Consider the following 26,230-nt stretch of genomic DNA (forward strand, 5'->3'; position numbering starts at 1 on the left):
GGTATAGTTGAATAACAAGAGTTCAGTACATGGAAATGACATACAATGAGTCTCAAACTCCATTGTTTCCTCCTTCTTATATAAATCTAATTTGTTTAAATGACCTCCGAAGAACAGGCGAATCGCAACATAACACCGCTGTTACGTAACAGTCTGGGTGTACGCCCCCAATATTTGCATAATGCCAGCCCATGTTCCCAACATTATAAAAGGCATTAGACAAGGGCAGCCAGTTAACGTCTGGAGCTGCACACAGCCGAATCATAAACAAGAACAGCAGTGAAAAATGGCAGATGGAGCAATAATAACTGACATAATTCATGATAGTATGATATTTTTACTGATATTTGTAAATTGTCTTTCTAAAAGTTTTGTTAGTATGTTGCTAATGTACTGTTAAATTAGGTTAAAGCTACCATCATTTCTTACTGTATTCACGGAGACAAGAGCCGTCGCTATTTTCATTTTTTAAACACTTGCAGTCTGTATAATGCATAAACACAACTTCATTCTTTATAAATCTCTCCAACAGTGTAGCAATAGCCGTTAGCCACGGAGGACAGGCTCAAATTCACTCCGAAGAAAACCTTTAACGTCCAAATAAATACTTTACTCACATAATTCGAAGCATGCATGCAGCATGCATGATGAACATCTTGTAAAGATCCATTTGAGGGTTATATTAGCTGTGTGAACTTTGTAAATGCGCTGTAATATAGTCGACAGCTCGTGTGTCAGGAAGCACGCTTCTTAGGGTGCTTTCACATTAGCACTTTTGGTGCGCACCCGGGTTCGATTGACGTCAGAGTTCGGTACGTTTGGATGATGTGAACACGGTCTTCTGAACTCGGGTGCGCACCCGTGAACCGTACCCGAGTCCGCTTAAAAAGGGTGTTCTGGGGTGCGGTTCAAGTGAACTCCGGTACGGTTCGCTTCTGATATGAATGCAAACGTACCAAATTGCGGAAGTGAACCGCTATTAATGCTGTATTATTTGATAAAAATGTGTGTTTGTGTGGCTTTCCCAACGAGCGTGACTGACGTGCTGCAAGCAGAGAGCTGTAGTGTAGCCTTTCTTATGTCTGCTCACCTTCCGTACTACAGTCGCGGCAGATATAGGCAAGTGTTGTTATGAACAAAACCAACGGTTCAAAAACAAAAATATGAAAGTGAGGAGAGCAATGTTATGCATTTTGCCGCCTTCTCCTGTGCCGTCGTTACTAAGCAACGGAGTAAACAGCTGCTGGTTTGATGACGCAAACGAACCGCGGGTCGGACCCAAATAATATAATGTGAACACAGTCCAGTGGGCGCAGGGGGAGGGGGGAGCAATCGAACTCGGGTTCGGTCCAGGCAATCGAACCAAGTGTGAAAGCACCCTAAAGGGGCGGCGCTGAGTGTAAATCAGTGCATTGTTAATGGTGCCCCAAAATAGGCAGTTAAAAAAATTAATAAAAAAAAAAATCTATGGGGTAAAAAACTTCACTTCACAGCTGAAACTTCACAGACACATTCAGGAGACACCTTAGACTTATATTACATCTTGTGAAAGAACGTTCTTGGGCACCTTTAATGCTTTCTTCGTTTTTCTGTTTAAAAGACAAAAACTTAAAAAACAAATTATCCGAAGGTACACGGACCCTATGGGCATGCACCGTCATTATTCTGTTGTAAATGAAATCATAAAATTACCAAACATGCGATTAAAGTTGCAAATTAAAGCTGCCTCAAAACTGTGCATGCATATTTGTTGACATGGTTTTAAAGTTATTATCCAATTTGTTGGCCTTAAAACGTCTTAAAATGCACATTTTGTACACCAAGGAAATCAAAATGTTCTATAAATATGTACACCAGTAAAAAAAAAAAAAAAAAAAAAAAAAAAAAAAAATTGGGAGAAGACCCACCCACATTTTTTTTTTTGCTTCCGATGCCCATGTATATAGTAGGTAAGTAGGCTTTTTCGGACGCACTTTAAGTAGGCGCACGTCCGAATCTTGTGAGAATTAGTGCCTCACCCAGGTAATTTTCGCCTACTCTTTTTGCTTTGGACATACTTATTCGCTCGCCTACTGCTTTTCCCCTACTAAATAGTAGAGAAGTAGACGGTTTCGGACGCAGCCTTTGTCACGCGGTAAGTCCAGATTTAGACACATTTTCTATCAAATCACATTATAGAATAAGGTATTTTAATTTTTGATATATTTTAGACTTTTAATGTTCTTGTTTAAATCTGTTTTTATTTGTTTCTGAGACTAGACTAGACAAAAAAAGTTACAGTCCTCAGTTAACCTGTGCAGTAACGATGAATTCACACTGTGTGGGTGAAAGTGATGGACTGACCTTCTGTCTGGCAAGTCCAGTGGATTACGATGACGTGATGGCCATATCTCAAGACATATATAGTGGCAATGACTACCTTCCACATCGCTATCACTCCTGGATGACTGAGCCAGGAAGAGTGGTTATTATAGCACGGAGAGATGGGAAGCTGGTAAGCGATACAAGAGTAAAAAGTTTTGATAGAGCTCGTGTGTTTTCTGATATTACAGTAGCTCTGACAGAAGCCATGAGGAAATATTAAATACCGTTTTTAAACTGTAGTCTAATTTTTAATTAAAGCATATAGCCTAAGCTTATTATATATTATAAAACTAGGATTTCCAATAAATTCATAGTGTTATTTGGCCATCTAAACTTGAATGATACAGAGACATGGAATATTGACATTTAACATCTGCGTGTTTGCTAAATTATGAACTATTAAAATCACTAACTGTTATGACAGGAATATTTAATGGTTAAATATATGCTCTGATGTTTCTTTTGAGAAATACACTGCTTGCAGTTCTCAAGAAAGACAACATTTTAACTTGTGGCTGAAATTAACCACACCATTGCCTGTGTTCTCTGCTGTGCACATATTTGATTGACTCATGCAGGGGCGCCCCCAAGGGGTGGCCGTTCATAAACTCTGGCCACCCCTGTGGCCACCCCAGTATGATTTTGCATTGGGTACTATTAATTTAAATGCATAATGTAAATTCACAAGTTCATGAAGTGAAAGAAAATAAAATGCCACCAAAAAAGATAGATTGACTGACGCCACCAAAAGCTGTTTCACTGCCACCAAGAGTCTAAATAGTAATGTCTACAGACCTGAATTTCAAATGTTATTTATACTGTGAAGAGGGTAGGTTAGGGGTGTGCGATTTTATCATAATTGTTGTTTTAAGGATGCACAATCGATCTGACATCCCTGTATGTGATGTTGTCTTGTAGATTAGACTAGTGTCGCATTTAGAGTGCACGCTTTCACTTTGTTAATAAATATCACACGAAGAGTGCCGTTTTTCTCCAGACATCAGCATAACAAATGTTATATACATTTTATTCATGTTTACATTTTAGACATCATTGCCTGTTTCTGCACAATTTCGCCAACGAATATAGTTCAGATCAAATCCAGAGCATTGAATTGCGTCCCTGAGCAACAAATGGCGCTGTTTCTTTACTGAATGAATCAGCTTTTTAAACGAATAAGTTGAATCAATGAAAATTGGAAAAGATAGGCTACAAGTGACGACGAGGGAGCTTCAGTTGAACAACAGTGAACTGCGGTCAGATGAGATGTTGTCAGACTATGTCAGTAAAATTCAGAAAAATGAACAGGTGGTATCAGACCGCAGTAAAGATAGTTTGCGGTTTGATATTCAGATTTCTTTTGGCTATAAATACGCAGTGCGCTGTCATAGACATGCAAATAATACCAAATATCGTTCTCCATGATTTGTGAATTAAGGTGACGCTGTCCTTTGGGCCGAAATCAGTTTTTTTTTTTCGTAGCGACTTTTTAATTTTATAATGGCCATATCTCCAAATTTTGGACACTTAGAGGAATGAAACTGGTGTCATCTTCACCAGCTTGATCTGTGAATTTTTTCACAGCAAAGCTCTTGTCCGTAAACCCCTTGGTAAGTCCGCCAGTAAGGAATGTGAAATAAAGGCGTTCTTCATGTTTAACGTCTCTTACCAATGAACACGCAGACTGCTGGAATAAAATAACATTGTTTTAGGTCGATTGACCCTGGGATGGGTCAGCTGACCCTTACTGAACTGTGAAAGTTTTCACAGATCAGAAAAGTGATGTTAGTGACCCAGGGAAGGGTCAGCTGACCTGTACTGAACTGTGAAAGTTTTCACAGATCAAAATAGCGATGTTATTGACCCAGGGAAGGGTCTGCTGACCCGTACTGAACTGTGAAAGTTTTCACAGATCAGAAAAGTGATGTTATTGACCCAGGGAAGGGTCAGCTGACCCGTACTGAACTGTGAAAGTTTTCACAGATCAGAAAAGTGATGTTATTGACCCAGGGAAGGGTCAGCTGACCCGTACTGAACTGTGAAAGTTTTCACAGATCAAAATAGAGATGTTATTGACCCAGGGAAGGGTCAGCTGACCAAAACTCAACTGTGAAAGTTTTCACAGATCAGAATAGCGATGCTAGTGACCCAGGGAAGGGTCAGCTGACCCGTACTGAACTGTGAAAATTTTCACAGATCAGAAAAGTGATGTTAGTGACCCAGGGAAGGGTCAGCTGACCTGTACTGAACTATGAAAGTTTTCACAGATCAGAATAGTGATGTACATTATCTGTACAAGGTCATTTATATAATATATATATGTATATATATAAATATATATATATATATATATATTATATAAATGACCTGTACAGAGGCCCTCGACCTAAAACAATGTTATTTTATTCCAGCAGTCTGCGTGTTCATTGGTAATAGACGTTAAACATGAAGAACGCCTTTATTTCACATTCCTTACTGGCGGACTTTCCAAGGGGTTTACGGACAAGAGCTTTGCTGTGAAAAATTCACAGATCAAGCTGGTGAAGATGACACCAGTTACATTCCTCTAAGTGTCCAACATTTGGAGATATAGCCATTATAAAATTAAGAGTCGCTACGAAAAAAAAAAAACTGATTTCGGCCCAAAGGACAGCGTCACCTTAATTCACAAATCATGGAGAACGATATTTGTTATTATTTGCATGTCTATGACAGCGCACTGCGTATTTATAGCCAAAAGAAATCTGAATATCAAACCGCAAACTATCTTTACTGCGGTTCCAATCAGCTGTTATTCTGTGCTCGCGGCGTGCACTCAAGAATTGCATGCGCAAATGCGCCGGCGCGCGCTGCATAATTACTTTATTATAGCTTAAATAAAGCCCAAAAGAATACGAGCATTGACCGTCATTGCTCTGTTGTAAGTTAAGTCATAAAATTACCACACATGCGATTAAAGCTGCCTCAAAACTGTGAATGCATGTATTTGTTAACATTGTTTTAAAGCTATTGTTATCCAATTGGTTGGCCTTAAAACGTCTTAAAAATGCACATATGTACACCAGAGAAATCTAAATTTTCACGGGGGAGCATGCCCCCGAACCCCCCTAGCAAACTATATTTTATGACCTCGGGAATTACGAAACCATAATGCAATCCGAACGCGACTGAATGTAAAGGTTTGTCCTCATTATTCTATTAATAACTACCAATTGATTTTGCGTGTGTGTATATATATATATATATATATAATGTATAGGCAGTAGGCCTATTGGTTTTCGCGAAAAACATACAAAACACATCTAAAACGAGAAAAAGCTTTGTGATTGACTGTACAAATGGCTTTGACACAAAACCTGAGGTATACATTTAAAAACTGCTAAAAGCTACAGAAAATAAGCAAATGGATCGCTGCAACTAACAAAAACAGCTGGACTCCTGCAGAGAAACATGGATTTGCAGTTATCATTTTGTGTCAAAATGTTGGATTTTGAGGTAAAATCATACCGTATTGTATTGTTATATATTCTGTTGACAAATCATCAATTAAATATTTTACATCTTATATTCTGCATAAGTGTTTTTTTGTTGTTGTTGTTGTTGTTTTTTTAAATAAACTGACAAAAACTACTATAAAACTATATATGTTTTAGGGCTCGACAATATGACGATATATATAACATTGATATAAGTGATTACGCGGATTTAACCCATTTTAGCCCACCGGCAACTATAGTTGCCGCAGAGTATAGTTGTCATTTTCCTTGTGTAAGTATTTTTCTAGGTGTTTTCCATGTTTTATGTCTTAATGACATGCAAGAAAACAACCAAATAAACGATTAAAAAAAAAAGGTATTGATTTCCTTCCTGTGACATGAGGCTGTCAACTTCCTACCCCAACTTCTAGGAAGCTGAAGGCAAACTCTCCCAAATAAAAGTAATTTTCATGTTAATATGAAGTATTTTTTTGTTGATACATACATAATCATGAGGGTCAGAATCATCCAAACAAAAGAAATCTTACAAGAGATCTATAGTTTTTTGTATAATTAGTCAAACGTCCAAGTGGCATATAAAAATTAAAATATTAAGAAAACTGCCTTTAAAGTTGTCCAAATGAAGTCCTTAACAATGTATATCCATTCACAAACATAATTTTTTATACATTTACGGTAGAATATTTACAAAATATCTTCATGGATATTTACTTAATATCCTAATGATTTTTGCCATACAAGAAAAAGAAAAATCTGTAATTTTGTCTCATACAATGTATTGTTGGCTATTGCTACAAATATACCCGTGACTTACGACTGGGTTTGTGTTCCAGGGTCACATATAGGAGTAATTTTTTCTAATGAACAATGTAATTTAACTTTTTTGATTCACAATGCTCTGTTGGAGCAACTTAATGGCTGCAATTTGTTATACACTATGTTCTACCACTTTAAAACAAACAAATTTGTTGTTTGTTGTTTTCATATTCAAGAGATTATAAGATAAATGCAGCTTTTTTGGGTTCACATAGAATATTCTTCGACTTTGATTGATCTGCTGATGTGTTGAAAACAGATATTTTGAGTTAGATGCATAAATGTTATCATCCTATTCAAATTTTACATTGAAGGGGTGCATACAACATATTTGCCCTCTGCAACTATAGTTGCCGCACATTCAAATACGTTTTTTAAGAAAAAAGAAAAAAAAACCTGCGGAAAACAAATGCAGAACATGTTCTCAATAGTGGACACTATTAATGGGACTATATGCATGAAATCATTAAGAAAAATTTGGGCACAAATGGGTTAAACCTACCTATATTGTAGTTATATAAAGCAGATTTGCTTTATGTATTTCCCCGGCGTCGTAGTCAGACACATAATTAATGTCAGGAAACTCGACTCCTTAGGTTTATTTGACTGTAAGGAACACTTTCGAGTCCAACCTTTAGTGTAATCGTTTGCACATTATTTTTACACATAAAAACGTACTCTGTTACTTACGTAACCTCGGTTCCCTGAGATATGGAACGAGTACTGCGTATGGGGGAAAAGTCTCCCTTTTTCCCCGCTACTGAAGCCTTTTCAATAACGCAGTGTAACTGCACCGTCATTGGTTCACTCATAGACAAGTTGTTGAACCAATGGCGGCGCAGCTAAGCTGCGCGGCCTATGAGAAGAGAGCGCGCGCACATTCCCGCCAAAAGGGGCGGGGTAATGTGCTATATAAGCGAGCAAATCGCCATAGGCCATCAGGCCATATCGACTGAAGCGACGACCTAAGCCGCAGCTTCGTGGCACGGTAAGTAACGCAGTACCCGTTCCATATCTCAGGGAACCGAGGTTACGTTAGTAACCAAGTACGTTCCCTTTCGATATTTCACTCGTACTGCGTATGGGAGAACGAATTCAACCGCGCCGTGCCACGGCTGGGGAACGACAGAACTTGAGCAAGCACCAGAAGGGGATGAGGACGAAGCCGTCATACCCTGTTACACTACAGAGGAGAGAACTCCTGAGTTTGTGATGTGCAAAAAGCGGAATATTAAGGGGCCGCGAATTTACACTGAAAGGACCCGAGCATGCAAGGTCGGAACGTCCAACTGGTCAGAATCTGACGAAAGTGGATGGCGAGGACCAGCCGGCCACCTCACAAATGTCTTTGATAGAGACTCCACTGGACCAGGCCCATGATGAAGCCATGCCTCTAGTGGAATGGGCTCTAACTCCGATGGGGCAAGTAGCGCCTGCAGAGGAGTAAGAAAGAGCTATGGCGTCAACGATCCATCGTGATAGACGCTGTTTTGAGACCGGAGACCCTTTGGTGCGGTCACCAAAACAAACAAATAGCTGATCAGATTGCCGGAAGGGCTGTGATCACTCGATGTAGACACGCAAAGCCCTAACGGGGCATAGTGATTCTAGCTCTGGCTCGTCTGATGAACGGGGGAGTGCAGAGAGTGAGATCACTTGTGCTCTGAACGGCGTAGAGAGCACCTTGGGAACGTAGCCAACCCTAGGTTTAAGCATGACCGTAGAGTCGTTAGGCCCGAATTCGAGGCATGCAGGGCTCACAGAGAGTGCCTGCAGATCGCCAACGCGTTTATCCAACGGCAATTCAAGTAGCAGGGCGGTTTTAAACGTTAAGGGCTTGAGGCCTGCTAGACTTAATGGCTCGAAAGGAGGACCTTTAAGAGCCCTGAGGACCAAAGAGAGGTCCCAGGGGGGGAACGGTGAGGGGACGAGGAGGATGCAATCTCCTAGAACCCCTCAGAAACGTAATAATCAATTCGTTCCGCCCTACAGATTGTCCAGTAATGGGCGAGTGAAACGCCACAATGGCTGCTACGTAAACCTTGAGCGTGGAAGGGGCTCGCCCCGAGCCAGTCGCTCTTGGAGGAAGGTTAGTATGGAAGATACTTAGCATTCCTCCGGGTCTATGCTGCGTGTAGAACACCAGCTAGCAAAGACCGACCACTTCTGGGCGTAGAGACGTCTCATGGACGGAGGCCTTGCCTGTGAAATGGTATCTAGCACATTCCTGGGGAGGTCAGACGGCTCCCGTCGAGGATCCACAGATGTAGAGCCCAAAGCTCTGGCTGTGGGTGCCAGATTGTTCTGTTTGCCTGAGAGAGGAGATCCCGTCTCAGGGGGATTGGCCATGGGGCTTTCGTGGAAAGCCGAAACAGCTCTGAGGTCCAAATTTGGCTCCTCCAGAGTGGGGCCACCAACAGAACTTTGTGTCCATCCTCTCTGATCTGTCTGACGACCTGAGGGATCAGGGCGATCGGAGGAAAGGCATAAAGAAGGGTATTGGGCCAGATGTGGGCCAATGCTTCGTCCTTCTTCGAAAAATAAGTCGGGCAATGAGAGTTGTCTCCTGAGGCAAAAAGGTCCACCTCTGCTTTCCCGAAGAACTCCCATATGGTTTGAACAGTCTGGGGGTGGAGCATCCACCCGTCCGAGGGGATGTTGTTCCGAGACAGCATGTCTGCTCCCAGATTGCTTTTCCCAGGTATATGAGTCGCTTTGAGCGAGCGGACTCTTGGGGAAGCCCATTCCAGAAGGCTCTTCGCCAGAGCGCATAAGCAGCTGGACGAAAGACCCCCCTGGCGATTTATATATGAGACCACTGTCATACTGTCCGATTGGACTAGGACATGGCGATCCGTCAGACGAGAATGGAAGGCTTGGAAGGCTCGTATCACTGCCAATAAATCGAGGCAGTTGATGTGAAGGTGGCTTTCCTCGTTTGTCCACAAGCCGAAAGCCGGGCTGCCCTCGCACAGGGCGCCCCAACCTGAGTTGGATGCGTCTGTCCAGAGAACCGTCCTTCGTCTGTAGGGGTACTCCTAGAGTGAACCAAGTAGGGTTCATCCAAGGTTTCAGAGCCATTAAGCAGGCCTGATTGACCTTGAGGCGAAGGCGCCCATGACGCCAAGTGTAAGGAGGGACCCGGGTTTTCAGCCAGTACTGCAGGGGCCGCATGCGAAGCAGGCCGAGCTGGAGCACTGGGGAGGCGGAAGCCATGAGCCCTAGCAACCTATGGAAGAGCTTCAGAGGGAGGTAGGCCTTGTTCTTGACGGAAGCCGCGAGCTGCTGAATGGCCAGAGCGCGCTCTGGTGAGACTACGGCCGTCATGCGGACCGAGTCGAACACTGCACCCAGGAACGAAATTCGTTGAGTGGGGAGTAGTGAGCTCTTGGCTAGGTTGACCCTGAGACCAAGGCACTGTAAGTGGCTGAGGAGCACGGATCTGTGGTGTTCTAGTTCCGAACGCGAGCTGGCCGGGATGAGCCAGTTGTCGAGGTAATTCAAAACTCGTATTCCCATCTGTCTCAGATGGGAAAGAGCCGCATTCATGCACTTCGTGAAAATGCGGGGGGCCAGGGAGAGCCCGAAGGGGAGGACCGTGTACTGATAAGCCATACCCTCGAATGCGAATCTCAAGAATCGCCTGTGATGGGGGGCTATCTGGATGTGAAAGTAAGCGTCTTTCAGATCCAGCGAGCAGAACCAATCCTCGTGGCAAATCTGCGCGAGGATCTGTTTCAGCGTCAGGACTTTGAACTTTCGCTTCATAAGGGAAAGGTTCAACAACCTGAGGTCCAAAATGGGTCTGAGACCGCCGTCTTTCTTTGGTACCAGAAAGTAGCGGCTGTAGCTCTCTGGAAAGGGTACTGTTTCTATAGCCCCTTTCCTGAGTAGAGTTAAGACCTCGGCTCGGAGGACGTCAACGTCGTCCGCTTGTACCACGATCTGGATGACCCCTCCAAATCGCAGAGGTCTTCTGGCGAACTGGAGTGAGTAGCCCTGGATTACGACTTTTAGAATCCAGCTTGACACCCTGGGGATGGCTTTCCAAGCCTCGGCCCGTGTGGCAAGAGGGAAGATTACGTCGGGTGACGGCCTGAGAGAGGGCGGGCCGGACACCGGGAGAGATGGAAGAGGAAATTTGCTCTTTTGTGAAATATTTAAAAATAGGGTCACCGTGAAAACGGCGGTTGGGGAGGGCACAATACTTGTGGGCCCTGTGACAGCAGGTTGTGTTATTCCCGTGCCCAGAAATTAAATAGGCGGAGGGGAATGTGCACAAAGGAGCTTCTGGGGTGGTCCGGTCGCGGCGGGACATGCCCCAGTCCTCTTCCTTAGCAGATCAGGATGACTTCGGAGTCGCCGGGTCCAGCGCAATCCTGGGCCGGGGTCCCTGGCGTCTCGGGAAGGATGGGCGCTTAGAAGGGCGCGAGCGCTGCCGGTGCTCCATGGGCGGCGCTGCTTGGGAAGCGGAGGGAGCGAGCTTCGTCTGCTGAGCCGGCGCAGGCCTGGGGCGGCTAGAAGCAGACGCAGAGCTTGAGCGTTTGGGTAGGAAGTGTCTCATGGCCTGAGATGACTTCTGTGCAGCTGTGAAACGCTCCGTGAATCCCTCCACTGCTGGCCCAAAGAGTCCTGACGGGGAGACGGGGGCATCCAAGAAGGCCGTCTTGTCCTGATCCTTTATTTCCATCAGGTTAAGCCACAGGTGGCACTCCAGCACAACGAGGCTGGCCATGGATCTACCAATGGCCTGGGCTGTGGCCTTCGTGGCCCGCAGGGCTAAATCCGTGGCGCTGCGGAGGTCCTGAAAAGCAGGCGCATCAATGCCGGACTCGTCCAATGAGCGGAGGAGTTTGGCCTGAAATACTTGGAAGATGGCCATGGAGTGTAGCGCTTAAGCGGCTTGGCCCGCAGAGGCGTAGGCCCTTCCTGCCAGGGCGGAGGTCGTCCTGCAGGGCTTGGACGGGAGGGCTCTCTTCGTCTTCCATCCCACAGCCGCGGGAGGACAGAGGTGAGCGACCACTGCTTCATCCAGGGGTGGCAGATGCTCGTAGCCCTTTTCTTCCGAGCCGTCCACAGAGGTGAGGGCTGAGCGGTGCGAAGTGTGCAGGAGGGGAAAATAAGGGGCGCGCCACGACTTCGTGAGCTCCTCGTAGACTTCTGGGAAGAAGGGAACAGAGCGCTGGCGAGGGGCCTGACGACGACCTATTGAAAAGACTTTTCCCCCATACGCAGTACGAGTGAAATATCGAAAGGGAACATGATATTAGACTTTTAAAATCAAACATTTTAAAAGAGATAAATACATCACGGTTGTTTAAACCAATAAGTATTTGTGTCGGCAGCAAGCGCATCGTGCTTTTGGTCAGCGCAGTCGGTGGAGAGCAAATGTGCTCAACTGCAGAATCCGATGAGGCCGCCTCGCCCTCGCGAGAGGTTTTTGACACTTGTCGGCATGACATCAGAGCAAGGCGGCCCACCCTCGTACACATTTCTAACCGGCATGCATCTCGCGGTGATCACCGGTGATCGGTTCTGTGCAGAATTTGCTCATCTCAAACAAGCTTACTGTCTTAAATTAAAGGGGCTCTATGTAATAATAACACCCAGTGTTCAAAATAGGTACTGCAGTCCAAATTCAAAATAGCCTATTGTTTGGCCCGCCCCCTCGTTCAAAGACGGGGGTTGCCAGCTTTTACAGCATATGGTTGGCAGCAACAATAGGGAGCGCAATTGACAATGAAAGCTGTGGAGACTTAAACACTGTAAGCTGATGAGTTGATTTATCCGTTTTGATATGCTGTTGTTCATAGAGATTTTTAGATGGATTCAGAGGTTTTTTAGTATTTTCCGATTCCAATTTCCGATTTTTTGTTAGTGTGATCGGCCAATACCTATTTTCTGCCGATTTTCTTTCTAATATAAATGACAACATATACAAACAAAAATCTACTTTTCTTCAATACAGAGTTTTATTTTCATAAAAAAAAACAAGTAAAAGTCAGTAATAAAATATAAACAGCTCAAATAAATGCAATAGAATAAAGAGAGCTATGAAACTAAGTTTTCCGGGTCAACTGGGTTTTTATTCATGTAAGAAATACTACAGAAATTAAAGTAATCACATTGTGTTATTTTGCATTGGTTACTTAATTTCTGTAGTCTTTATTGCAAATAATTATTACCATTAAAGTTATACAACGTATTCAGTCAAGATCAGAAAGTGATTTTCTTTGTCTTTTGTTCTTTGATTAACATGACAGGCAGCAGCAGGAATATTAGACTGCTGTCCCTTCAAGAGTCTATGAACGGTGTTCAATGGACCCAATGCTTTTACATACAACATGAGTTCACTTTCTTAGCTATTTAACGATTAAAAACGGACAGTGTTTATCTGTGTACTTGCCAAGATTGCCTGCCGCTGGTTTTGACATACTTTTGTATGTATTTGACAGTTTAAGCACAGGAAGGTGCTTATTTTGGTACTTGTGACTTCTGTCTCTGAGACTGAGCATGGCTTGTTCGCTTCACTAATATAGATCGGTAGTGCGCACGCTTTTGGTGTGACCGCGAAACCTGCGGGAATCCCAGCTAACACACGATGTAACAGTTACGTAATGTATTCATACCTTTTGGTAATTTCATGACTTACTAACTGACAACGTAACTACGACGTCGCACGCCAGTAATTTCATTCTCACAACGTCGTCAGTACAATCTCCTAACCTTATAAGATTACCAAGAACGTTTCAGATACATACTCTATTCGTAATATATTAGTAATTCCATGACTACAGTTAAATTACCATATCACAACGTCATCAGTACGATCTCCTAACGTTATAAAAAACCAAGGATGTCCCAGATACGTACTCTATTCGTAATATAATGGTCATTCCATGACTGACTGGCAACGTAACAGTAACATCATGTGCTTGTAATCTCATTACCATCATTTACACGTTCTTTATATGTTATTATTACCAGAGTTTATTTAAAAAGTGTAATTAAACGTCAGACACAAGACTGAAATTTCCCTGAAGAAAAAATTTTTCTTTTCACCAAGTCAGAATATGGATGACTGCTTTTTATATATAGTGACATGACATACAGCACGCGCCTCCACAAATGGAGTGCGCGCGCCCACAGTATATTGACAAGTGATTGAAGTTAATTTTTCGTAGAGAAGAATTTTGTGGCGAGGGGGGCGTGGTTCAGCGAGGTCTGCAACCGGAGAGAATAGCGGGAGACGCTTGGTAAGTGAGTGGGTTGGATACAAATCACGAACACCTGTTTCTCATTCCAGTGATTAGCGCGGAGACAGGTTAAAACGCCGTGAGAAGCAGGAGCGTGTGAGAGAGAGGGGAACTGTTGACTGAGTCGAGTCGAGGTTCGTGGAGTGAAGCCCTTGTGGATGGTGTAAACCAAACTTGGAGAGAAGCCCTTGTGGATAGCGTATGCCGAACCTGGAGTGAAGCCCTTTGTGGATTGTTTATTTTCGTTGTTGTGCGTTGCACAGTCCTTCTGTTGATATTCAATAAAGACTCAGTCAGCAGTTGTTCGTCGTCCCTGACCACTTCCTTCCCCACTACGAACTTAAATCTACTACACTGGTGCCGAAACCCGGGAAGGAAGTCGGTGAGCACGTCGCCATGCAATCTTCGTCCTCCGCCACATTTGCGGACATCATCGCGTTTCTCGCGGTCCTGCACCGCGAACAACAACAGGCCCTGCTGGAGTTAAGAGGCGACCAGGAGCGGTGTTTCCAAGCCATTCTACAGACCCAGCAGGAGGACCGCGAGGCGTTCCGGAGCTGGATTGACCGGGAGGTTCCCCGGGAGCCCACCGAACCGCCTGCTGTGCCTGTCCACCTGCCCTTAAACAAGATGGGTCCACTGGATGATCCAGAGGTGTTTTTAGACCTCTTCGAGATATCCACGGAGGCGTGTAAATGGCCGCGGGACCAGTGGTCGATGAGGCTGGTCCCGCTCCTCTCAGGAGAAGCACAGGTGGCGGCACAGCAGGTCCCCGTCCCGAACCTCCTGGTCTATGAAGACCTACGGCGGGCCATCGTCCAGCGGGTCGGTCGGACCTCGGAGCAGCACCGACAGCGCTTCTGCTCCCTCGACCTGGGTGAGTCCGGCCGGCCCTTCACGTTGGCCCAGCAGCTCCGGGACTCGTGCCGCAAATGGTTGCTGGCTGAGGGAAGCGACGTGGACCTGGTCGTCGATCGCGTGGTGCTGGAGCAATTCATCACTCGACTCCCGAAGGAGACGGCCGAGTGGGTCCAGTGCCACCGCCCCACGTCGCTAGACTCAGCCATCCAACTGGCGGAGGATCATCTGGTGGCGTGCCAAGGGGGCGGCGAACCCCTTCCAGCTGCCTCTCTCTCTCCCTCTCTTTTGTCCCCCTCTCTCTCTAGACCTGTCCCTCTCCCTAGGTCTCGTCCGCCCGGCCCACCTCGGCGGCCAGGGGGGCGGGACTCCCTGCTGCCGGGACGGACCCCGCTCCTGCTTCTCCCCTCTCTCCGCGCCATGTATTCAGCCCACTCTCTGCCACTGGAGCGGCGGGCAGGTCTGGGCCGGCCTGTTGGCGGTGCGGGGATCCGGATCACTTTGTGGATAAATGTCCGGTTATGGAGGTCGGGACGGTGATCCGGGTCCCCGACGATCCTCAGGCCGCCCCTGGTCAGGCTGGCGGGTACCAAATACCTGTGAGTATCAAGGGGGGTACCTATCAGGCTTTGGTGGACTCGGGCTGTAACCAAACCTCTCTCCACCTGATTTCGTCTGGGGCATTGGATACAGGCCGCATGGTTGGGGTTCGGGGCGTGCACGGGGATGTGGTAAAATATCCCGTAATGTCCGTCATAATTAAATTTAGGAGACAAAAGCATAGTGTTGAGGTGGCAGTTAACCCGCACCTCTGGCATCCGATAATTTTGGGGACGGATTGGCCCGCGTTTAAACAATTATTGGGATGTCTTTGCTCGGATGCCTCTTGGGGGAAAAGAACGCGGGGTGAGCAAGCGCGAGTACAGGTGGGAGAGACTGATCAGAGACCGGAGAGTTCTGCTGCAGGGGATCTGAGTGAAGCCGGAAGACTAATTCTTCCGGAACGCGATGATTTTCCCCTGGAGCAGTCTCAGGATGAGACATTAAAAAATGCATTTGATAGGGTCTCGATGATTGATGGTCAGCCTCTCCAGCCTGGACGTCCGCTTGCTTACCCATATTTCGCGATTATAAAAGATAGGTTGTATCGAGTGACCCAAGACACTCAGACAAAAGAAGATACAACCCAGTTATTAGTGCCAAAGAGCCGCAGGGAAATGCTTTTCCACGCGGCTCATTCTAATCCAATGGCGGGGCATTTGGGACAGGCAGCGACACTAAATCGTCTCATGTCCCGTTTTTTCTGGCCGGGCATTCACGAGAATGTACGCAGGTGGTGCGCGTCTTGTCGTGAATGCCAGATGGTGAACCCACCGGCCACCCCAAAAGCACCATTGCGCCCACTTCCATTAATGCAGGTCCCCTTCGAGAGAATTGGTATGGACCTCATCGGGCCATTAGAACGATCAGCAAGGGGACATCGCTTTGCATTAGTCATTGTTGATTATGCAACACGATATCCTGAAGCAGTGGCTCTCCGCAACATTTCTGCTAAAAGTGTTGCGGATGCACTGTTTCGCTTAATCTCCCGGGTGGGGATTCCAAAAGAAATCCTCACTGATCAAGGCACGGCGTTTATGTCACGCACGTTACGCGAACTGTACGAATTATTGGGCATTAAATCGGTTCGTACCAGCGTCTTTCACCCACAAACGGACGGGCTGGTCGAACGTTTTAATCGCACGCTTAAATCCATGATTCGTAAGTTCATTCAAGAGGACGCCAAAAATTGGTATAAGTGGTTGGAACCTCTGTTATTCGCAGTGCGAGAGGTCCCGCAAGCCTCCACGGGGTTTTCCCCCTTCGAGCTTCTCTTTGGGCGCCAGCCCCGTGGGGTGCTGGATGTCCTCAGGCAAACTTGGGAGGATGGACCATCTCAGGCCAAAAATGAAATTCAGTATGTGCTGGACTTGCGATCAAAACTCCACACTTTGGGGCGGCTATCAATGGAGAATTTGTTACAGGCCCAGCACAGACAGAGCCAACTGTATAACAGACGGTCTAACCTACGTAAATTCGCACCGGGGGAAAAAGTGCTTGTATTGCTCCCTACTTCCAGTTCAAAATTACTTGCAAAGTGGCAAGGACCCTTTGAGGTCACACGGCAAGTCGGCGAGCTCGATTACGAGGTGGTACGGTCCGACAGGAGGGGGGCACGTCAAATCTATCACCTCAACCTCCTAAAAAAATGGAATGAGGCAGAATCAGTGATGCTGGCGACGGTGATTAGTGGGGAGGATGATCTCGGACCAGAGGCGAATGTAAAAACTCAATCCCTCGCTCTGGTCCCGGGGGGAGATCACCTCTCGCCCTCCCAGCTCACTGATTTATCCAAATTGCAAAAGGAATTTGCAGACGTGTTCTCTCCCCTGCCGGGACGTACCAACCTCATTCAGCACTATGTCGAGACGGAGCCGGGCGTGGTTGTTCGCAGCCGGCCGTATAGGTTACCTGAACACAAAAAAAAGGTAGTTCAGGACGAATTAGAGGCAATGCTGAAAATGGGAGTAATAGAAGAGTCCAGCAGTAACTGGGCGAGCCCGATAGTTTTGGTTCCTAAGACCGACGGCTCGGTTCGTTTCTGCGTGGACTATCGCAGGGTGAATGCAGTGTCGAAAATTTGACGCGTATCCAATGCCGCGGGTGGACGAATTGCTTGACCGGCTAGGTGCGGCTCGATTTTATTCGACACTGGACTTAACGAAAGGGTACTGGCAGATCGCCTTGTCGCCTTTACCCAAAGAAAAGACTGCTTTCACGACGCCGTTCGGATTACACCAATTTGTTACGCTTCAGTTCGGGCTGTTCGGGGCACCGGCCACCTTTCAGCGACTCATGGATAAAATTCTCCAGCCCCATGCTGCATATGCGGCTGCCTATCTAGATGATATTATTATCTATAGTAATGATTGGCAGCGGCATATGCAGCATGTGAGAGCCGTCCTGAGATCGCTGAGAGCGTCTGGGCTCACGGCCAACCCGAAGAAGTGTGCAATTGGGCGTGTGGAAGTAAGGTATCTGGGCTTCCACTTGGGGCATGGGCAGGTGCGTCCCCAAATTGACAAGACGGCAGCGATTGCGACCTGTCCGTGCCCCAAAACCAAAAAGGAGGTTAGACAGTTCCTCGGGCTGGCGGGATATTATAGAAGGTTTGTACCTAATTATTCGGCCCTCACCAGCTCGTTGACTGATCTAACTAAAAAGGATGCTCCAGATACGGTCCAGTGGACGGAGCCGTGCCAGCAGGCTTTCACCCAGGTAAAAGCTGCTCTATGTGGCGGGCCATTGCTTCACTCTCCTGACTTTTCTCTCCCTTTTTCTGCTGCAGACTGACGCGTCGGACAGGGGGCTGGGTGCTTTCCTGTCCCAGGAGATAGAGGGTGAGGAGCGGCCGGTACTGTACATTAGACGTAAACTCTCGAAGAGAGAAGCTAAGTACAGTACCGTAGAAAAAGAGTGTTTGGCAATCAGGTGGGCCGTCCTCACCCTCCGCTATTATCTCCTGGGACGGGAATTCACTCTCTGTTCGGACCACGCTCCCCTGCAGTGGCTCCACCGCATGAAGGATACCAACGCGTGGATCACTCGTTGGTATCTGGCTTTACAGCCTTTTAAGTTCAAGGTGGTCCACAGGCCGGGTGTTCGAATGGCTGTGGCCGAGTTCCTCTCCAGAAATGGGGGGGGGGGGGGCGCAGAAGCCGTGAGAAGCAGGAGCGTGTGAGAGAGAGGGGAACTGTTGACTGAGTCGAGTCGAGGTTCGTGGAGTGAAGCCCTTGTGGATGGTGTAAACCAAACTTGGAGAGAAGCCCTTGTGGATAGCGTATGCCGAACCTGGTGTAACGAAATGTAGCGGTTATTAATCAATTTATGGATGAAATATGAATATAATAATTCATAAGGTTATGAATAAATTATGATTCATATATCGACCCAATGGGGAATTAAACATATATTGTGAATCAATTACAACGAATTATAATCAATTACATATATGATTAGTTCTGGTTTAATAATTATTTAGAGAAACTGCTCGTTTGTCCAGCAAACTAAGTCCCTCACAGAATATTATAAACGGAGTTATTCTCTGGCCATGAAAATAACTAAAGCATAAAGCGATCGAAAAAACGTTAAAGTGACTTGGGTTTTCCGCTGAAAGAACAAACAGAACAATCGAGCATGAATAACGTTTTAATATATGCAAACTACGAATACAGAGGTTATACATCTAAATATATATACAAGAAAATACACACCTATGTACAAGAATAGAAGTAGAGAAGGAAAGAGAGAGAAGGCAAGTAGCAAACTCACAACCAGTCCTAAGCCAGCACGAAAATCAGTTTCATCATCTAAGATTGAGAAACGGCAGTATACTTGCATTGGTTGCGTGTGTCGAATTTCAGGTTAGCGCTGGTGCAGTTCGTTGGCTTCCTCCTGTCACAGACACGCCAGGCTCCACCTCACCACAGTACCCACGCACTCAATCACCAGCTTATTAATCACCGCCACCTGCACCTCATTCACTCTGCAATCACCAGCACTACAAAGCCACCACTCTCACACACACTCACTGTCCGGTCTCGTTTGCACTACGCCATGTATATGCTTACCTTAAGGACTCCCCTTCAACATACTTACCTGCTCCAGCGATCTCCTTCATCTCCTTCGTCTCCTGGTCCCTTCGTGTGCTTACCCATCTGTGTGTGTGAGTGTCTCCAACGTCTCCCTCCATCTCAGCTCAACTCCTGGATCCACAAACCACACAAGGACAGTATTACTTTATATTCATCTCTCAAGAACCTGATAACAGCCATTACCACTCTGTGTTCCACATATTGTTCCAATAAACTCACCTGGATTGCTTTTATCTCTGCCTCCGTGTCTATATCATAACAGAAGACCGGACCATAACAACTAACGGCATGAGTACAAACGATCCATTCCAGGAACTCGTGGACGTGCTGCGTCGAGCACTCACACCACAGCCCTCAACATCGTCATCCCACAACACGGCTGTCTCCGCACCCACCAGCACCACTCCTTCACCTGCATTCACCGCCAGTCCCATGGCCAAACCGGCGCCCTACTCTGGATCGGCGGAGGAATGCAGCGGATTTCTTCTCCAATGTGAGCTGGTCCTGGAGATGCAGCCGCACCTCTACACCACAGACACGGCTAAAATAGCGTTCATTATTTCACAACTGCAAGGGAAGGCTCTGCAATGGGCAGATTCGTTGTGGACCCAGAAAGGCCCAGTCGTCCAATCCTATTCGGCGTTCGTCTCCCACTTCCGGGAAGTTTTCGGGAAACCTCTGACTGATTCCTCGACTGGTGAGAAACTTTATAATCTAAAGCAAAGAAACCTATCTGTTAACGAATATGCCTTGCAGTTTCGAACGCTAGCCGCCACCAGCGGATGGAACGAGCAAGCCCTCATCACCACGTTCCGTCAGGGGCTGGAACCCTCCGTGCGGCTGCATCTCGCTGCATACGAGGACTCCATGGGATTAGAACGCTTCATCCAACTCGCCATCCGCGTGGGGTCCCGTATGCAGTCGTGCATTCAAGAACACCAGGGCCAGTCATCCACCACTAACCTCCTCCGTCGGTCCGAACCCGTCAGCTCCCCAGAACCAGCCAACGAACCCATGCAAATTGATCACTCTCGTCTCACCCCTAACGAAAGACAAAGAAGGCTGGCCCTGAATCTCTGTCTCTATTGCGGAACAATGGGGCATAATCTCTCCACATGCCCAATCCGTCCTCCTCGACCCGTGGTGAGTGCAATATTTCCCTCCATTCAGAAAATGAAACCACTCACTACAACTGTAACTCTTACTGCTGCTAACATCTCTGTTCCAGTGGTGGCGCTCCTTGATTCAGGGTCAGCCGGAAACTTCATCTCAGGCACCCTCTGTAGACAACTCAACCTTAAGATCTCTCCTTCACCGACGAGCTATCAAATCCACTCCATCACGGGCAAACCCCTAAGCCGCAGACACATCCGTCACTGCGTGGGTCCACTACAACTCAGCATCGGTATCCTGCACACTGAACACATCCATTTGCTGGTTCTGGAGGAATCCACCGCTGACGTGGTTCTAGGGCGCCCGTGGCTGGAACAACACAACCCCAACATCTCCTGGCGCACGGGCGAAGTCCTGAAGTGGGGCGATCACTGCTTCCCAGACTGCTTCCCAGCGCTTCCTGTTCCTAAATCTCCACTCTCCAAGTCTCTTCTCGTGAATGCCACGTCCATCGAGAGCCCTGTTGAGAAGCGCTCGGTGGATGTTCCCCCTGACTACGCCCCTTCAGCGACGTCTTCTGCCCGCAACGCGCCTCCAAGCTTCCTCCACACCGGCCATGGGACTGCGCCATCGATCTGCTGCCGGGTGAACCAGTGCCCAGGGGACGCATATACCCCCTGTCCATACCGGAGGAGAAGGCCATGGAGGAATACATCAAGGAGGCACTCGAACAAGGTTACATCCGCCCGTCTACTTCCCCTGCTGCTTCAAGCTTCTTCTTCGTGGCAAAGAAGGACGGAGGCTTGAGGCCATGCATCGATTACCGTGCACTCAACAAGATCACCATCAAGTTCCGATACCCACTTCCCCTCGTCCCAGCGGCCCTGGAACATCTCCGCGGTGCCACTGTGTTCACCAAGTTGGACCTCCGCAGCGCGTATAACCTCATCCGGATACGTGAGGGGGACGAGTGGAAGACCGCCTTCGTCACGCCCACTGGACACTACGAGTACCTCGTGATGCCGTATGGCCTGGTCAACGCCCTCCGTATTCCAGGATTTCATCCACGAGGTGCTCCGGGAGTTTCTCCATAAGTCCGTTCTGGTTTATATAGATGACATCCTCATCTACTCCCGGAGCTTGGCCGAACATCGCCACCACGTTGCGGAGGTCCTCCAGCGCTTACGGCAGTTCCATCTCTTCCTCAAGGCTGAAAAATGCTCATTCCACCAACCCTCCGTCCAGTTCCTGGGGTACGTGATTGATCACAGTGGCATCCGGATGGACGAGGGGAAGGTCTCCGCCATACAGTCCTGGCCCACTCCTACCACCATCAAAGAACTCCAAAGATTCCTAGGTTTCTCCAATTTCTATCGCCGGTTCATCAAAAACTACAGCACAATCGTCAGTCCACTCACCAACCTCCTCCGTCACCAGCCCAAGTCTCTGTCCTGGTCTCCATTAGCCACCGACGCCTTTGAGACCCTGAAGAAGGCCTTCACCACCGCTCCCCTCCTCGTCCACCCTAACCCGGACCTCCCGTTCATAGTAGAGGTGGACGCATCTACCACCGGAGTGGGAGCGGTCCTTTCACAGCAGCAGGGGACACCAAGTAGACTCCATCCATGCGCCTTCTTCTCCCGCAAGCTCAACCCGGCGGAGGTCAACTACGACATCGGTGACCGCGAACTCCTGGCCGTCAAGCTTGCCCTTGAGGAGTGGAGGCATTGGTTGGAGGGAGCTACTCACCCATTTCAAGTCCTCACTGATCACAAGAATCTTGAATATCTGAAGGCCGCAAAGAGACTCAATCCTCGCCAAGCTCGCTGGGCTATGTTCTTCTCTAGATTCAACTTCTCCATCTCCTACCGTCCTGGTTCAAAGAATACGAAGGCTGACGCCTTATCTCGCCTCTATGCTCCTGAGGAAAAGCCCGAAAAACCTGATACTATTCTGCCGGAGTCCATCTTCGTGAGCCCCATCCAGTGGTCCGAAGAAACCATTCCCTCCGCCAATGCCTCCACACGCACTCCGCCGGGTTGCCCACCGGGCTTGCAGTACATCACACGGACACGTCGCACTCCACTCCTGCACAACGTTCACTCTTCACTTGGCACTGGTCACCCGGGGGTCAAGGAGACCCTCTCGTTGCTCAAACAACGCTTCTGGTGGCCCAACATGGCCAACGACGTCAGGAGGTACGTGCAGGGCTGCAGGGAGTGTGCCATCTCCAAGAGCCCACGCCATCTTCCCACCGGCAAGCTCTTTCCTCTGCCCGTTCCTGAGAGACCCTGGTCACACCTGGGAGTGGACTTCGTCACCGATCTCCCCGAGTCTGACGGTCACACATGCATCCTGGTGGTGGTGGACCGCTTCTCAAAGTCCTGCCGTCTGATACCCCTGGAGGGTCTACCTACCGCCATGGCCACCGCAGAACTAATGTTTAATCATGTTTTTCGCTATTATGGATTACCTGAAGACATCGTCTCCGACAGAGGACCCCAGTTTGTCTCACACGTCTGGAAAGCCTTCTTCTCCCTCCTGGGTGTGACCGTCAGCCTATCGTCTGGATACCATCCTCAGTCGAACGGGCAGACGGAACGGAAGATCCAGGAGATCGGCCGCTTCCTGCGTACCTTCTGTCACGGCCACCAGAACTCCTGGAACCAGTACCTGGGTTGGGCCGAGTACGCACAAAACTCTCTCCGCCAAGCCTCAACGGGACTAACACCCTTCCAGTGCGTACTCGGCTACCAACCCCCGATGTTCCCCTGGGACGGGGAACCCTCCAACGTTCCGGCAGTCGACTACTGGTTCCGGGAGAGCGAGAGGGTGTGGGACTCAGCTCACCACCAGCTGCAGAGGGCCCTGCGCAGACGCAAGATGGCAGCCGACCTTCGACGCTCCGAGGCTCCTGTCTACCAGCCGGGGCAGAAGGTCTGGCTGTCCACCCGGGACATCAGGATGCGTCTGCCCTGCAAAAAGCTGAGTCCCCGCTTCATTGGCCCGTTCACCATCCTTCGGCAGATCAACCCCGTCACCTATCGTCTCCAACTCCCGGCACAGTATAGTAGAATCCATCCTACATTTCACGTGTCTCTACTTAAACCTCACCACCCTTCTGTTGTTCCCTCCACAGAGCCTGACGTGGCAGCCGCCGAGCCCCCCTTCCACTTCTCCTAGAGGACGGCACAGCCTACGTGGTCCACGAGATCTTGGATTCCCGGCGCCGTGGTGGTAAACTCGAATACCTCGTGGACTGGGAGGACTATGGTCCCGAGGAACGCTCATGGATTCCCAGGAACGATATCCTTGATCCTCTTCTGTTACAGAACTTCCATACCAACCATCCAGACAGACCTGCCCCACGACCCAGGGGAAGACCACCACGACGTCGGGGTCCGCGGCCCTCAGGAGCGGGCCGTGGGAGGGGGGTACTGTCACAGACACGCCAGGCTCCACCTCACCACAGTACCCACGCACTCAATCACCAGCTTATTAATCACCGCCACCTGCACCTCATTCACTCTGCAATCACCAGCACTACAAAGCCACCACTCTCACACACACTCACTGTCCGGTCTCGTTTGCACTACGCCATGTATATGCTTACCTTAAGGACTCCCCTTCAACATACTTACCTGCTCCAGCGATCTCCTTCATCTCCTTCGTCTCCTGGTCCCTTCGTGTGCTTACCCATCTGTGTGTGTGAGTGTCTCCAACGTCTCCCTCCATCTCAGCTCAACTCCTGGATCCACAAACCACACAAGGACAGTATTACTTTATATTCATCTCTCAAGAACCTGATAACAGCCATTACCACTCTGTGTTCCACATATTGTTCCAATAAACTCACCTGGATTGCTTTTATCTCTGCCTCCGTGTCTATATCATAACACCTCCGTTCAGCGGGAAGGTTTGAACTGAGGACGAGAGTGAGTTTCGCTGGAAGATGGCGATCCCGAAGCTGAGCGCGGTGGCAGCGCGTGGTCACCGGAGGGGTCCGGGAAAAACGTGCACGAGATGCTCGTGAGACAATCGGGAGAGAACACACAAGAAATTGTGCGTCTTTGCTTTTATGACAGATAAGCCGACACACCTCCTTGAGGTGGGGTAGCCAATAACATGGGTGCAAAGTTGGCGGGAAAGCTTTTCCTTTGTTTGGCCTCACGACTTAATCTGCATGATTTATGACTCTCAGATCAGATCTCCAAATGGAGTGCGTTCTTCACAGTATCATTAAACACATAGAAAAATGCATTTATCAGCGGTGTGACATATCTCAGTGAATAGCTCGTGTCCGGAGCTTTACGGAGAGACCAAACTCGATAGGTCAGAAAGGCATAGGAGAGAAGTTATGGTTTACAGACAAAATTATATCGTTAAAATGCACACTAGCACAAATACACTCATTTAAACACTAGGAAACATGCATAGGCCCTAAAAATATATGAAATATATATTTCAGCATAGTGGTAGTTTACAAATACAGTTGAAAATGTATGATTGTGTGTTTCTGTGTCTGTCTGTGTGTGTGTTTTTGTGTGTCCCTGTGTGTGTGGGGTGTTGGAATGTGGATCTGGTCAGTCTCTGGGGGGGTTTTACAACCCAGTCCAGCATGCTAAAAGCGTTCTGAACATTCCAAAGTTTATTGATTATCCTGATACGTGTGCATACGCTACAGATTCCCCCTTTCGGTCAACGAAGTTCCTGTGCGGACTTCGTTGGACGGTAACCAAGTTCGATGGCACATGGATCCGGATGGTCACGCAGCAGGTGGTTCCTACTGGTCCTTGAGGGAGGGCAGATAAGCCCTTGTTCATGGACTCTTGCATCCCTTTGATCCCTTGGTATAGGATGAAGGCCAAGCCCAGGGCGAGTGTGTACTTGATTGCCATGGAGAAGCGACGGACTGTGTTGGCAGCAGTCCAAGCTTGGGCTTTAGGTGAGCTGGTCAGGACAGGCAGTGCTTGGAGGGCTGCATCGATGGGAGTACTGTCACTTAGCTGGGACCTCCCTTTGTCAATCCTCAGTTCCAGTCCTGGATCTAAGGTGTGATGGTGATTCCTGGAGGAGGATGGGATTTCCAGTTCTGACTGGTCCTCTTTGCTTGAGAGACGATGAAGGGTGGAACCCAGGGGTACCTGGATCCACTTACTTGGATTGGGCAGGTTGACATGAGTGGCGGTGCTGTGCTGATTGTAGGTTAGGGTGGCAGCATGAGTGGGGGTGTGGATGAGCAGTTGATCACCCACAATCTCGGCTTGTGTTCCGATGACTGGGGTGCGAGGCTTGGCCGGGCAGCGTGTGTCGCTGGTCATGGGCTGCAACCGGCCCATTCCTTCAGTGTGGTTTCTGAGGAAGAGCTGGTTTGGGCAGAAGTACTGAAAGTCTTTGGTGAAACTACACCTGCGAAAGTGGGGAGCCGGGCACAGCCGTGGGTTGCTGTTGTGGTAGGCTACCGCAACTGAGGTGTGTTTCTTGGCATGGGTGTTACGTTGCCGCCACCTGACATTGACCGTGTCTTTGGGTCTGCCAGTAGCAAAGTCCAGCACAGTTTGTGTAGGATACTGAGGAATCCTATTCATAGCCACTCTGTCCATAGAGAAGCTAATTTCTCGCAGCAGGTCTG

The 26,230-nt window shown here is 48.0% G+C and overlaps 1 protein-coding gene across 1 annotated transcript in view; it reads left to right on the plus strand.

Moving 5' to 3' along the window:
* Positions 1-2,305: 2,305 nt before the first annotated feature.
* LOC137031255 (histidine N-acetyltransferase-like) overlaps positions 2,306-26,230 on the plus strand; it is a 52,992-nt gene continuing 29,067 nt past the window's right edge. The window contains exon 1 of the mRNA XM_067402080.1: positions 2,306-2,494. Coding sequence (XP_067258181.1) covers positions 2,306-2,494 — 189 coding nt within the window. The remainder of the gene's footprint in view (positions 2,495-26,230) is intronic.

This window comes from Chanodichthys erythropterus, chromosome 11 (genome assembly GCF_024489055.1).
Source record: "Chanodichthys erythropterus isolate Z2021 chromosome 11, ASM2448905v1, whole genome shotgun sequence".
In the NCBI taxonomy this organism is placed as follows: domain Eukaryota; kingdom Metazoa; phylum Chordata; class Actinopteri; order Cypriniformes; family Xenocyprididae; genus Chanodichthys; species Chanodichthys erythropterus.